The 14,284-nt window shown below is 48.6% G+C and overlaps 1 protein-coding gene across 1 annotated transcript in view; it reads left to right on the top strand.

Annotated features, from left to right (window-relative positions):
* sbf2 (SET binding factor 2) overlaps positions 1-14,284 on the top strand; it is a 78,490-nt gene that overhangs the window by 7,702 nt on the left and 56,504 nt on the right. Inside the window, 1 exon segment of the mRNA XM_047041270.1 lies at positions 1,356-1,441. Within this exon segment, the coding sequence (XP_046897226.1) occupies positions 1,356-1,441 (86 nt within the window).

The raw sequence follows: 14,284 nt of genomic DNA, 5'->3' as shown, positions 1-14,284 counted from the left end.
CAGCTGAAAAGTGAATCATGTTGATGTGGTACTGTGCTCTTGTAGTCTCCAGTACTGTAGGTTATGCATCATGATCAGACCTGGGTATGCACAGCCTCCGTGGTCCTTGCACTGACATTGGAACAGCATCCAATATGAGGACTATCTGTCCTACATAAATTGAAGCTAAATGATTAGTGTCATAGTGGACCTGACAGATTTGGATCTGTGCAGGATCCTCTCTTGTCTCATTTGTTTCTTGTCTTCTGGCTTCCTCTCCCCCCCCCCCCCTCCACGTTCCTGGCCTGTCAAAGTGGATCACTAACAAATGAGTCCCCTCCCCTCTGCTGTAATCTGCTTCGTGTTAGCTGTCCGGCTTTTCTTTCTCGCACTTAATCTTTGACCACATTCTCTGTGAAACATCTTGATTTAATCCAACCCTGTAATTTATTTATTGGCCGTGACTGATTCCAGATATGCCGATGCATATCGCCTTAGTTCTTTAACATCTCTGCGTGTTTATTTCTTGTGTCGATGGCAATATCACATTTTAGTGCAATTTCACTGTCGGTTAACTCATTTACACGCCTCGTGCCTCGGTCCTTGAAGGCTAATCTGTTGTGGATTGAGCCAGTTTAAATGTTGACAGGGCTGCATTGTGGTTTTATTTCATGCTATTGTTTGCGTACCACTCTTCCTCAATTCACATATAGTTATTTTGTTTCTAACAATGAATGAATGAGGTGTTTCACATCCCGGAGTTAATGGGGTGGCATTTCATCCGACGCGAGGACGAGCTATTTGGACACGACACACAAACATTACGCACTTATGGTACACAATCTCACAAACACTATTGTGGGAGCCCTACAGGATGCATGTTCTAACAGTTATGGCCCTGCTGTGGCCCATATCTTCATGGAGCTAGTAAGTTTGTGGCAAAGGTGAAACCACAAAACGAGTGGAAAGACGGAAAACATCAGTAGATTCATTACTGAGGCCCTGTCAAAAAACCATGAAACTAGGAAGTTAGGAATTAGGAAGTCTGGAAATGTGATCATGCATCAGAGGGATTTGCGTGTCCTCACATGCCCCCATCCCAAACTTGAATTCTCCTTTTTCTTTGTGTTTTTCCCTGGATGACTTAGAGCAGTATGACTTTTTACTAAAGCTTAGAAGACCATACTGTAGCCACAGTCGTTTGGTGTGTGCATCATTCACTAGTCATGAAACATCTAAAGTAGCCTAAAGATGTAGGTGCCGATCAGTTTCCTCAGAGCTTTGTCTAGGAGAACCAGTAGTCGAACCTGTGCCGGCATTAATGTCCGTTTCAAATTGTCCTCGTAACCAATGGCCTTTTGTTTGTCTTTTTGAAGGTTCAGGAGAAGGATGTGGAAAGATCATCCAGCGCTTCCCCAAGAAGGACTGGGAGGGCACTGCCTTCCCTCAGGGGGTGGAGATGGTGAGTACCAACACTGTGACGGGTCCCTTCAACCAGCGTCAATGCTGCTCATGGAACAGACCTGCTCATGCTGTCATCCTGCTTGGTACATAGGCGGTGTTTCAATCTGTTTGACTAGAGGAGGAATGATATCTGATCTCGCCACCCAACACTGCAGGCTCAAGCTGTTTTTGACCTGTCACCATGGTTCAAACATATGGACCGGATTTCAACCTAATGTACACGAGTCCGTCTCCTGACGGAGCAGAAATGTATGGAGGGTTGCATCATTTCCTGTTGTGACTCTGAGGCCCACCTAGCGTTCCTGTTGTCGGCAGTGTTTCCACCGGTTTCCATGGTCTCGGCAACGTGCATTCTGTTGTAACCCATTATGTTGTTAGTAAAGAGCTCACAGTGAGAGCCCTGGCAACTCTTCTGGAACGTTCTGGAGTCAGTTTTAGCGTTGTTTGTGAGTGGCATTGGCATCAGAGGACAGTAAAAGACGCTCTGTAGAATCTTCAGTGGTGATGTTGCTAGAAGACAGTTAGAACGCCACTAACTGAGAGGCTCCCCATTTTACCAGTGCGCATGTTTTACATTTGTTGTATGCATTGCAGATACAGTACTGGAATGTCTTGTGTCAACAAAATGCATAATGATTGTTTATTTAAGAGTTTATGTCAACCCCTTCCTTCACCACTAATTGGGAAATTCCTTGCCCCTCTTTCTCCTTTCCTCCAGTTTAGCCTCTCTTATCTGTCCCTCTCTGCTGGGTCTCTCCATCCATCCTGCGTCTCTCTCTCTCTCTCTCTCTCTCTCTCTCTCTCTCTGTCTCTCTTTCTGTCTCTCTTTCTGTCTCTCTTTCTGTCTCTCTTTCTGTCTCTCTCTCTCTCTCTCTCTCTCTCACTGTCCCTATCTCTCTCTCTCCTCGTCCTCCTTCCTGTCTCACCCATTCTCCTATCAAGGGGTGTGCTTATGTGTGTGTGTGTGTGGGGGGGGGGGGTCATTGACTTTGTTTTGGGGTTATTACGATCATAACGCTTGCTCACTATCAAATATTTGCTTATCTATCTGGGGAGAACTGGTGGTTGTAAATCTCTGGGGTAACGGTAGCAGGACAAACACTCAGCCTTTCCCAGCTTCTCACTGGTTCCTGCCCGCCTGCTCCGGCCAGTGGAGCCCGCCTGCTTGTTTGTTTATGTGCTAGCGTGAATGCTCATTCTAAAGGAGGCTGGGTTTTGGAGGAGAGTCCGAAAAGAGAGAGAGGCTCTTCCAGAATGCCAGTGCTCTACACACGCTCTGGATGTTGTGACAGATTCCAGGCATTACTCGATCAATTAAGAACAAGCCAAATCAGCAGTTTTGATTTTATTTTATTAGAATGCCCTCAGTGCAGCATTTAAGCGGTTGTTTGCATTCTTCCTCCATCACCGCCCCCCTGTAAAGACTAAAGTATTCTGCCTTTTATGGTCAGATGGATTTCCTTTTTTTCCTTCCTCGGTTACTTTATAGGGTCAAGTTCCATTCCTCTCTTTTCAACAGCCCACTATGGATTTCATGGTACATTTCGACCTCAACTTTTACAGAACATGTTGCCCGTTTGTGAATTGGGTTACAGAATGTCCGTCTGCATTTCTCTCCTGGGCTAGCCTTGATATTAGGACTGGAAATAAAGCTTACTGGCAAAATTCCTCTGACAGACAATCACCATATAACCTGCCTTAATGAAATGACTAATCATGCCTAAAGGTGCTGGCTGTACTAACCAAAGCCGATTTAGACTCGGAACATTTATTTGATAACTTTTGTACCCATCCGACTCAGAACATTTATTTGATAACTTTTGTACCCATCTGCCTATCTCTGGAACGTGACTCACAGCCAACTGCTGTACCAAATCAAGGTGTTAATTAGTTATCTGTCGAGACTGCTGACAATTTGAACTGTTTGAGGTGGGGCCAAACAGTGTACATTTTTTTCAGTCTTGGTGGAAGGTATAACTCTGAACTGTTGTACAAATAAAAGGTTGCCTCTTCATTCTTATAGCCCAATGGTTTTCCTCTTAACACAAATCAAAGGCGACGTTTGACGCACGTGGGTCAGGTGGACTCCTGGCTAAGCCGTGGAGCGTCCCTGACCATGGTCAGATCTAAGGCTCGGGCTCCACATCTCTGGCTGCCACCACTTTGGTTCCAGGGCCGTCCTGTCCACAGCTAGACAGTCTGGGTCTGGACCGCACGTTGGACAACAGACATGCATCACCAGCAGGAGGTTCTTCTACTGTAGCACTTTGTGTATCACCCAGCACCTTTCAGGAGGCCCTGTGATGTAGACCAGACCAGAGGAGAAGAAAGCAGAGTGTGAGATGAACTACGGCCCTGTCGGGTGGAGCAGACAGCGGGCAGGTAACCTGTTGCATCATTGAGGTCACGTATCGGATCGGCAATGGATGAAGGGAGGGAAAAGAGATGGGAGATGGAGCCTCTGGAAGTGTTTATGGAGATGTTCTCTTTCCTCTGTTGGAAAAGGTCCCAGAGATCCACTGATAGATCATCCATTTTCCCTTTGGTAGCGCCAGTGGAGATGTCCGCCACTCTACAGTTACTTAGTTACTCAACGACCACGGATGAGATTAGATTCCTTGAAATGTTTGGAATTTATTTTGCCGTGGATATTTTATGTTTTTGTTTTTTAAGGCTTTCAGAGAATAACACAGCAGCAGTAAATCACTGTTTATGCTTGGATATATTATATAGGCCTGTGTTTGTTTGGCTGTAGTAGACACTGGTGTCTGAGGCAAATAGAACACTCCAACTGGAGACAGTCACTACAATGACTCGCTCATTTGTTTAGGAAATAAACCACTCGTTCATTTTCACATCAACAAATCCCAGAATGAAGATGACAATGCAGGGACAGGAAGGAACATAGAATGTTAACAATGTCAGTTATTTGCTTTTTCATCTGATTCATTTTGCCCATTAAATGTTATGTAATTGTTCCTTGTCAAGTCGCTATGAGTTAAGTGTATTACAAATCAGACGCATTAAACTATGTGAAGAGCCAAGTGTGTTTCTAGTTTTAGTCTGTTTAGAAATCACATTTAATGCCATCACTTTACCACCATATTTTTTCTATCTATGAGAAAAGTAGTTCCAGCCCCGTAAGCGACATTACAAGCCAGCAAATTCCACCCCTCGGGGCATCCATGTTTAATGAAGGCAGTAGACGGCCTGTTGTGAGGCCCAGACTCGTTGCACGGGGGCTGGAATGAGGGGTGGACAGTGCTCTGGGCTGCTCTTCCTGTGTGTGTGCCCGTGCGTGCGTGCGTGCGTGTGTGTCTGCTGGTGGCTAAGTTGTGAAGAGAGTTCTGGAGCAGGGAAGAACGAGTCATGTGTCAGAGTGCGGAGCCATCTCCTCTCCCTTGTCTCTGAGGAGGGATAGACCGTGACAATGTCCCCACAGCATCATCCCTCAAACATCCCCTTCCACATGTGCAGCCTGGTTAAATATAGCCCCAGCGCCTTTTAGTTCAGCCAAACGGAGTGAGCACCCCCCTGGGGCCCTCGGATCATCGCCGTGGGTTTGTTTGTCGTCGTCCACCCCCGCAGAGATCCTCGCTGTTGATTTGTGATGTCTTGGCGTTTGGGATGCCTCTGGGCGTGAAGAGAACCCCGAGAGCTGCTGCAGTGTGGATCAGCGTGGCCCTGAGACCCAGAGGAGCTGGCACCCCCAGGAGTGCATGTGTTCCACATTCTACAAAAGCAATCAAAAGTGATTGAAAGATGACTGGGGAAGATGACTTATGTTTTTGGGGGGTGGGGGGGTGGGGTGACCAAAGCTAGTTTGGGATTATTTTAAGTGCTTTGTTTAATTTTCTCCAAAATGAGATTGAGGGTATAAAGGGGTGTCAGATGATGGAAATGGCATGCACGTCATGGTTCATTCAGGTCATAAAAGTGACTAAAGAGAAGCGGTGAGTGCCCGGAAAAGAATGCAGAGAGGACCAGAGCCACGGGGGGTCAGATGTGTGGTGTGACACACTATGGGCGGGGGGGCAAATGACTCGGACAGCCACCTTTTTGATGCTTTAATTGAGATGCCAGAGTGTTTAACATACCCCACCAAACAATTAACATTGTAGCTCCATTTTGGCTGGAATGTAAACCGTTATTCTTTGCAGATTTCCTCCACGCCGTGAAAGAAAAAATGAGTCATTCGCGTGCGCCAGGCACTACATCTGTACACAGAAGAAAAAAGCATGCGGGCTGTGCACGAATAGCATTCTGTGGTCATAACAGGCCCCCAGCAAACTAAATAGCCACAGATGAAGAATGCACCCAGAAAAAGCGTTTACAACGCGAGCGAAGAAAATGTGTTTCTAATCGAGGCCGGGGCAAGTGACGAGTATACGACCCTGCTCTCATCTTCAGTGGCAGCGCTCCTCCGCGGCGCTCCTCTGCAGCGCTGCGGTGCTGAGAGTCACGCTAGCCCACAGTTTGGAGCTGTATGTTGTGTGTGGGGGGGGGGGGGGGGGGGGGGGGGGGGGAGCAAATGTGCAAGCTGTCAGCAGAGTACAGGAGCCCTAAGAACGGATCCCTCTTCTGTTGTTTGTGTAATTTTCAGGGTGTGGATTCCGTAGTGGAACTAGTTTCCACTAATGAGTCAAAGAGCCAAAGTTGGGAGGTTCAGGGAAACCGTGTAGCCTAGGGCTCAGGAACAGGTTCCACACATGCCTCGGTGAGCATATAATTACAACTCGCACTCCCTGCTTTAGGCGAATCGTATAAGATGCGTGTTTCAGGGGAATTGTATTTCCAAGAAAGAGGCCTGCATTCCTCACATCATTTCCCTCGTCTCTCGAGCAATTTGTACAGTGTATTGCATCCATTTGGACTTCAACGTTCACTTTCACTAAATGGTGGATTAGGCCTGTGTGCCACACGCACTTACACTGTCATGGTCGAGCTTTAACATGGACAACTACATGTATCAATCCAGAGATTTTGTCTGAGCGTCGAGAGAGAAACTAGACAGTGTAACTGTTTTCTTTCCAGTCAAAGTCAAGTATAGCTGATGTTGTGTGCTCTGGCTGTTCAAACAGGCGTAAATCCAAGCTTAGAAACTTCACTATCTGTCCCAACAAAGAGGATTACGGCCAATCGGAAAACCTAACAGACGAGTGTCTGGTTTTCACCCCCCTCGAGACCCCTATGGATCTGCCTCGGGATCTGGGGAAAACAAAATCCATGTGTTCAAATAATTTCAGTGTGTTGCGATGGTTATCGTGAGTGTGTTTTCTATTTGCGTTGGAATCAGACACTTCCACTGCCTCCATCTAGTCGTTATTTGAATTTACTACTAGAAAGATGGGGTTAGGAAATGAAACATGTGCCACGCATCATGCCAGAGAACGATTGGAATGCCTTTTATGTTTATGGCTGAATTGCTGAGTTTGCTCTTTTAATTACACCGACAATTTGTGGAAAGCTCCGAGTGAACCATACAACGCCAACATCTTGTTGCTTTCAAATGTGTCATTAATTGTTACGGTACCTCTGCTAAGTTAGTTAGACATTTTATGAAGAAACAATCCTGTGCATCCGTTTACCATCTTCATTCTCCCTGGATTCTTGTTGACTTTATTGTAGCGCCCCCCCTCCCTGATTGGAGGGGTATTTTCATGCTCCCAGACGTTCTGTTGAAACTCTGGACGACGACAGCATCGATTGAATGCGTGTCGTCCCAGAGAGGGACTGTAGAATCATGGCACGATAAGTCAGGTCTTTAATGGATCACCACCGTCGCCTATCAGCCACGCATGGGAGTTACAACAAAGAATAAAGAAAATAATCATGCGCTGAGTCGGGGTCGTTGCATTCTTCAGTCGAGATGAGTGACGGAACCTCTCACGTCGCAAACGACCTAAACATTTAGGCAAATCCCTTGCAATTTCCATAATGTTAGGCTAAGTATGGCATAATGCTCCAACGTGCTTGATTGACTGATTGAGGATCCTTATCTCTATTGTGGTTTTCGAAATAAATGACGTGTGAGATATCGCTGATGAGGAGGCCAGAGGAGGAGCAGCTGTGCTGTCACGATGAGCCGCTCCTTCTCCTGACTCCCACAGCCTGCTCAGTCTGCTCAGTCTGCTCTGTCTGCTGTGGTAGAAATGTTGGTCATATGCATAGATGTACAGTATGTGTATGAAATCTGGAATTTTCTATGACACTGCTCTGTCTGCTCTACATGCTGTATCTGCTCAGTCTGCTCCTAGCACCTGGAAGGCCTTCTCTGAGTGCAGCTTTATATAGTATACAACCGGGTATTTTCCCCCTGTCTATCCTGACAGAGTTGAGAGTCCTGAATCCAGATTGTTGTGCATATTCCTCAGGAACGTGTAGCCTTTATCTTTCCCGAGGTGGCTTTTTTCCTCGGTCTTCTTTGTTGAACTTGTGCCAGTCCTGGTCAACGGTCAGCTCTGTAGATGTGGCGAGTGTTCCAGCTGAACGAAAGGGGGATCAGTGTCTGAGATGTTTTGGTCAAGGACACTGGCTGTGTCTGTCAGGTCTGTGTGGCTTCCAGTCACGAGCTGCTCTGAGCGTAGCAGGTGGTAGATCACCAAAGGACCTGCTGACTCAGGCCTCCCAACAGCTCCAGCACTTGGCTTTGGACCCCTTTTGGAAATTTGTGGCTTACCGCGACGAGGCAGTACTCCTGTGTTCCTCTCATGTCACAAGTTTAAACGTCGCTCATTCCAAATCAATGAATATCCACACTACTTTGCTGCACAGGGGGTGGGCGTTGCATTGTGGGTTCGAGTCCCATGCCACCGTGTAGCCTTGAAAAAGGTTTCAGCTGACAAATGCATGAATTTTAAATAATGGAAACGGGTCTATGTTTGACTTAGTTTTCCTGTCCTTGAGACAGCCGTCACCACTCCTCCCTGTGTTCAGGAGAGTGTGACCGGGAGCCATGGACCTGACTTGTGAGGAGGGGAATGCCGGATCTGAGATCCAGGGGAAAGGTCAGCTTGTGACTGGGTGTGCTGGGCCTGGGCTGTGGGCGACATGCTGCAGAACAACACAAAGCTTGTGCTGTTCTGGCTCCTCAGACGGGATGCTACGTGGGCTCCCTTTCTACCTCTCTGCGCCAGCCAGCCAGCCAGCCCGCATACCAGTCAGCCACCCAGTCAGGGCAGTACCTCTCAGCCAGCGGCATGTCTTGCATACTGCTCCGGTCAGCTGCTTTGCTGGCCTGCCTGCATGTCTGTCAGGGACTCGGATAGGTACCCTGGAGGTATGGGCAAAGTTTATAGGACGCATGTTTCGAGCTCCGTCGGTTCTCCAGAAATCCAACCAGGTTGGCGGTACACTCAGTCTCCTCTAACTAGCCGACTGTCTCCCTGCTGTAGACCGGGGCTCAGATCTGGTCCGATCGCAACGTGGTGTTTTCGTTCGGGCTCGAACAGCTGTGTCTCGTGATTTATAGAAGTTGGACTGGCGTCTGCCTCCCGCTCGGCTGTTCCCCCTCACTGATAAAGAGGGTGAGATGTGTGCGTCATGTTCGGTCAGGTGATGGGAGCCATGAACTGATGTCGTGAGTCGGTGCACGCACCGCCGCCGCACATCTGTACGCAGATTTCATTTTGAAAAATGGGAAATGCACTTTTACACCCCCCTCCCCCTTCGTTAGCCACTACTCAGCATTTGTTTCTTATCAGGCCGTGGAATAAGACCCAGTGTCGAACAGCCTTGATCTGGGCGATGTGTTGCTTTTGCTAAGTCAACTTAGCCTCGCAATTTGGGAACTCGTCAATTCAGGAATGCAAGGTTATGTTCGTCTAAACACCAGAACATTTAATAAATAACACATTTAATAAATAACACATTTCAAATGCTCCCTCTCAGATACAGGATCAGTGACCTTTGGGGCCAGCTTGATCAGCTGCGATTTACTCAGGGTTAATAATATGGACCCCCTAACCCTGGAGAGCAATTTGGCTCATGGTAGCTAGCTCGTGCTGAACTACACAAGTTATCTGGTCTTCAAAGACCCATCATGAGATACTCTAACATTTCTGTGGCTGTCCTCTGATGCGAGTCATCTGCTCATATTTGGCTTGGTAAGCTTCTCCATTTTTTTATGAGCCAAAGTATCAGTTGTCTCTCGTATCAGGTCACAGCTTTTAGCGGTCCACCTTTTCCACGAAATCTCATTCTACACAACAGACAGTTGGTTTTCTGGTTGCCTGATGCGAGGACATCATTCAATCCTTAGGACATTTTCCTCTTTACTGGCTGGTCGGCTGTGTGCAGCACACATTCTTTGCACGTTGAGACAGAAGCCATGTTTTGCACACCCACTGGCAGCAACGTAAGTGTCTGTGTCGCTTTCATGTGCGTGTTTGAAGCGTGCGACACGTACACACAACGTGGCTCTTTGAGTAGGACTGTTGTCCTCACAGTAACTCACCCAACTCCATTTTCAGACACCCAGCTCGCTAACCCTGTTGTCTTGTCTTCAATGAGTTCAGATGTCTTCATTCCGTGTTTCCGAGTATACTGTACAGAGTGTACAATATGAGCGGAATTAATCTGGTTACTACTACGGAGTTATAGACAGACTTTGAAGTCTCTCCCCAGTCCCTATGAAAAAAATGTCCTCTTGTCTCTTTTGTTTTGACAGATTTGTGTACATGTATGAAACAAAAGATTCCTGCTCCGGGCCCTACTTCCTCATGTGCAGGAATGTGACCTGACGTGACCAGATTGTAAACGTTTGTATCATTTCTCTTGTCTGGAATTCTGACTTCATGAACTCAGTTTTTCCCCCCCCTCTAGTCAATGTTGTGATGGGGAATGTGGCACGTACTTCCAGGAAGGACTCGAGAGGGTTTCGGACAAATCCTGAGTTGTCGGTGAAGAACGGGAAGTGGGGAAAGGTAGCAGGATGATGATGTCACTGCTTGGGGGGATAGCTGTCAGATCTAGACCAACCCGAGTTTAGGATCCTTCTTTGAAGTTGGTCGTTAAAAAAATGTATGTCTTTGGGACGAGTGGCCGAAGGCCGGACTAGGTTTGTTTGAGCTGGTTTTGAACACCAGGGTCAGGAGCACCAGCAGTGTTGTGGTCCAATGAGCTCCTCTGGACAGAGCTCCTAAGTAGTGCTTGCATTAGCAGACAGTGCTGCACCGCAGTGACCAAAGTTGAGATGTTTGTTTGTAAAAAGGCAGTAAAAAAACGAAGCAAAACAGTGCATTCCAGATACCAGGATGCCTTCCAGTACAGGGAGAAGAGAATCATGTGTTTGTCAGGAAGATCTACACATGAGTAATCAATGTTCGGCGTGCCAGAGAAACCAAACACCCCAGGAAGCAGCCCTGTCTCTGGGCTGGAGAGAGACAGACAGGCAGGACTATCCACCATGAGCTCACCAGGAAATGGGAATACACAGGATAACATGGAGCTCAACTGAGAATTCGATCCTACTTTCATGTTTGTCTTGAAATACAGCGTATCATTCAAGTCGAATGTTTTATTTTGGTCCTGACAAGTACAAGTAGAGGGGGGTGGGGGAGAAAGAAGGAGAAAAAAAATACGCAACACACTGTGCTGTTATTTCCCGCTTGGGGTGAGTAGAGAGGCTTTATTCCCGATCCTCTGAAGGAGAACAAGACAAGCCTGTGGACCGAAGCCAGTAGAGGATCCAGCCATGTGCTGAGACCCAGAGAAACTCAGCTCTGAATCCTCTCAGCCTCTTCACCCCCCTCCTCCTCCTCCTCTCCTGTCCTCTCTCCTCTCCTCCCCACTAGCCCGGGCCACAGCCAGGGGAGAGCAGTGTGAATGTGGCGACCCAGCGGACGTGGACATAGCTCGGATTCCTTTTGGAGCCGCAGGATGTCCGGCTGCCACCCTGACACCGTCTTGACCTACACCTCTGCCTGTCTGCATCCTGGTGTGTGTGGGGGGGGGGGGGGGGTGAAACCAGAGGAACATTGGTTTCACTCTCTACTGCCTACCTTATGTTACCCCTACTGCAAGCTCCGTTGCGAGGTGATGTTTCTTGTGTGCTTGGCGCTCTCAAGGGTCCTCTTCTCTCTTTCTTTGTGGCAGGCAGCTGCTCAAGGTCAAAGGCCAGTGACCCCCCCCCCCCGGTTAATCCACAGCCATTGTGTTCGGGGGGGGGGGGGGGGGAGAGAGAGAGTGCCACTGGAAAACCACTTGCCCACATAAAACACACCTATCACACACAGACACATTCACTTTCTTCTTCCTGGCTGGGTACAGGGGAGGGCGTACTGCAGTCAACAGTGCCACTTCCTAAGGGAGACGGACATGGGAGTCCGTTTACTGTACAGCTCAGTGAAGCCAGAGGCCTCTTGGCTTGTTTTCACAGGTGAGACACAGAGAGAGAGAGAGAGGGGGGGGAGAGAGAGGGAGAGAGAGAGAGAGATGGGGGGGGGGGAGAGAGAGAGCGAGAGAAGAACAGTAAACAGAGGCGAAGTAAAGGCCTCGTCGGTTGGTGTGGCCGGAGAGGGCTCCTGATTGGTCCGTTGGTCTCGGGAGGCTAGCAGGAAGCACCTGTTGGAGCTGCAGGGTTTTTATCAGGGGCCATCTCTGGGTTTGGGATCCCCGGGGCTGACACAGAGCAGCATTGTGCCGGTAAACAGGCCAGGACAAAGGTGTTTACCCTCCCTCCCCACGCCACTAAAGAACACTGTCGTCTGGACCTGCTGTTGTTGTTGTGGTTGTGTTTACAGAACCACCAGGCTGATGTGTCACTGTTTTCCTGTCCTTCCCTCAGGGTTTACGACGACACTAATCTTGACAGGACAGAACAGAGGTGTACTTTAAGGGTGACATAAAGCGAGGCTGGTGGCTTCTGGACGGGTATTGACGTGAGGTCGTGTCTTTATGTTCATGATTTACACCCTCTGGTGACCACCTCCAGGTTGGACCCTGAACACTTCAGAGAGAGAAGTGAGGCCAACTGGACGTACCGTGTGTGTGTGTAAATGCTGGAAATCTACTGGCTAGGCTAATACTTGGCTTCGAAAGCGCTTCAGGAAAGTCCATCTACTGTCAGTGAAGGGGATTTCTTTACTACAGAAGCATCCTTCCCTGATTTCAGAACAAAGACATTTCTCTGAACTTCCACTCTAAGGCATATGTTTAAAGACTTCCAGGACCTTACAGTGTTTTTTTTAACCCACTTGTGACTAAACCACAGCCCAGTTAAGTGTGTGTCCACTATCAATGATGTAGCCCTCCAGTTTGAAGAGCCCCTGGAGGGGAGTGAGAGTGTGAGGCTGGGTGTGTGAGGCTGGGTGTGTGTGTGAGGCTGGGAGTGTGAGGCTGGGTGTGTGAGGCTGGGTGTGTGAGGCTGGGAGTGTGAGGCTGGGAGTGTGAGGCTGGGTGTGTGAGGCTGGGTGTGTGAGGCTGGGTGTGTGAGGCTGGGTGTGTGAGGCTGGGAGTGTGAGGCTGGGAGTGTGAGGCTGGGAGTGTGAGGCTGGGTGTGTGAGGCTGGGTGTGTGAGGCTGGGTGTGTGAGGCTGGGAGTGTGAGGCTGGGTGTGTGAGGCTGGGTGTGTGAGGCTGGGAGTGTGAGGCTGGGAGTGTGAGGCTGGGTGTGTGAGGCTGGGTGTGTGTGTGAGGCTGGGTGTGTGTGTGAGGCTGGGTGTGTGTGTGAGGCTGGGTGTATGTGTGAGGCTGGGTGTGTGAGGCTGGGTGTGTGAGGCTGGTTAGGATGATGTGATGGTCACCAGTCTTTGGAGAGTTGCAGTGGAAGTGACAGTAGGCTGGTTTCAGGGAAAGGAATGTCTTTTTCTCTAAAGACCATTCTCTTCTTTTCGTCTTTATCCATGCGTTTCTACTTTTCTTCCTAGAACCATTTGCATGTGGAGCACCAGATGTGTGTTTTTCATTTATTTTGTGTTTTAAAATTAGACTCAAATATTTGCCCCCAAGTGGCGAAATCTTCCCCTGGGAAAGTGGATGTGAAAAACAGTGCTGAGCTGTCGCCATAAACTACACGTTCCTTTTCGTATTTCTGGAGTAATTGACACACTATGCCAGCAAACAACACATTACTTATCGGTTCTCCTCCTCCTCCACCCCTTTTCCATTTCTTACATTTCATTTTATGGCATCGGTCTTTGATTTGCAGTTTCAGCTGGAGAATCTCGAATCTCGAATCTCTCTCCATTTAAATGTCGGTGTCAGCTGAATTACACAATCCTTTATGGCAAGCTAAAAATACCCATCTCTAAGATGAACCATGTGTGAGGGGTTGTATAACAGGGCAACCAGGAAGCAGAGAGGGTTGGTGACAGTGGGAAACCAAGCCTGAGGCATGGGAGACCAGCTCTGCCTCTCCTCAGCCAGCCCTGTCTCACTCATGATGCCGTTTTCGATCAAGACAAGGTTTCAGTTTCCCAAGCTGTGGGTTGACTGACCTTGAGTGCTGTGTGTGTGCGTGCGTGTGTGTGTCCTGTCTTCTGTGTTTCCTCCTGATGTCCCACAGTATGAATAGAGGTTCCATCAGTGCAGCTTAAGACTTCCTACCATTTGGCGAGGAGATTGTGGCCTGGCGTCCGAGAACGAAAATAGCCTTCCCCCTCGTTGGGGGCTGAGCAGAGACTGACAGTCATCCTCCAGACCTGATAAGGCAGCAGACCTGGCCAGGCAGCCTGCCAGTGACCTCCTTACCCCTTCCAGCCCCCCGACCCCCCCCCAACACCTCACACTCTGCTTTCCTTCAGGTCATTGTCTTGTCTTCCTGCACAGAGTGGAGGAGGCTGAGATGAAATTGGCAACAGGAGGTGTGTGTGTGTGTGGGGGGGGAAGCAGAGAGAGAGAGAG

Source organism: Hypomesus transpacificus, chromosome 19 (assembly GCF_021917145.1).
Source record: "Hypomesus transpacificus isolate Combined female chromosome 19, fHypTra1, whole genome shotgun sequence".
NCBI lineage: Eukaryota > Metazoa > Chordata > Actinopteri > Osmeriformes > Osmeridae > Hypomesus > Hypomesus transpacificus.
This window is presented reverse-complemented; position numbering and strand designations above follow the sequence as displayed.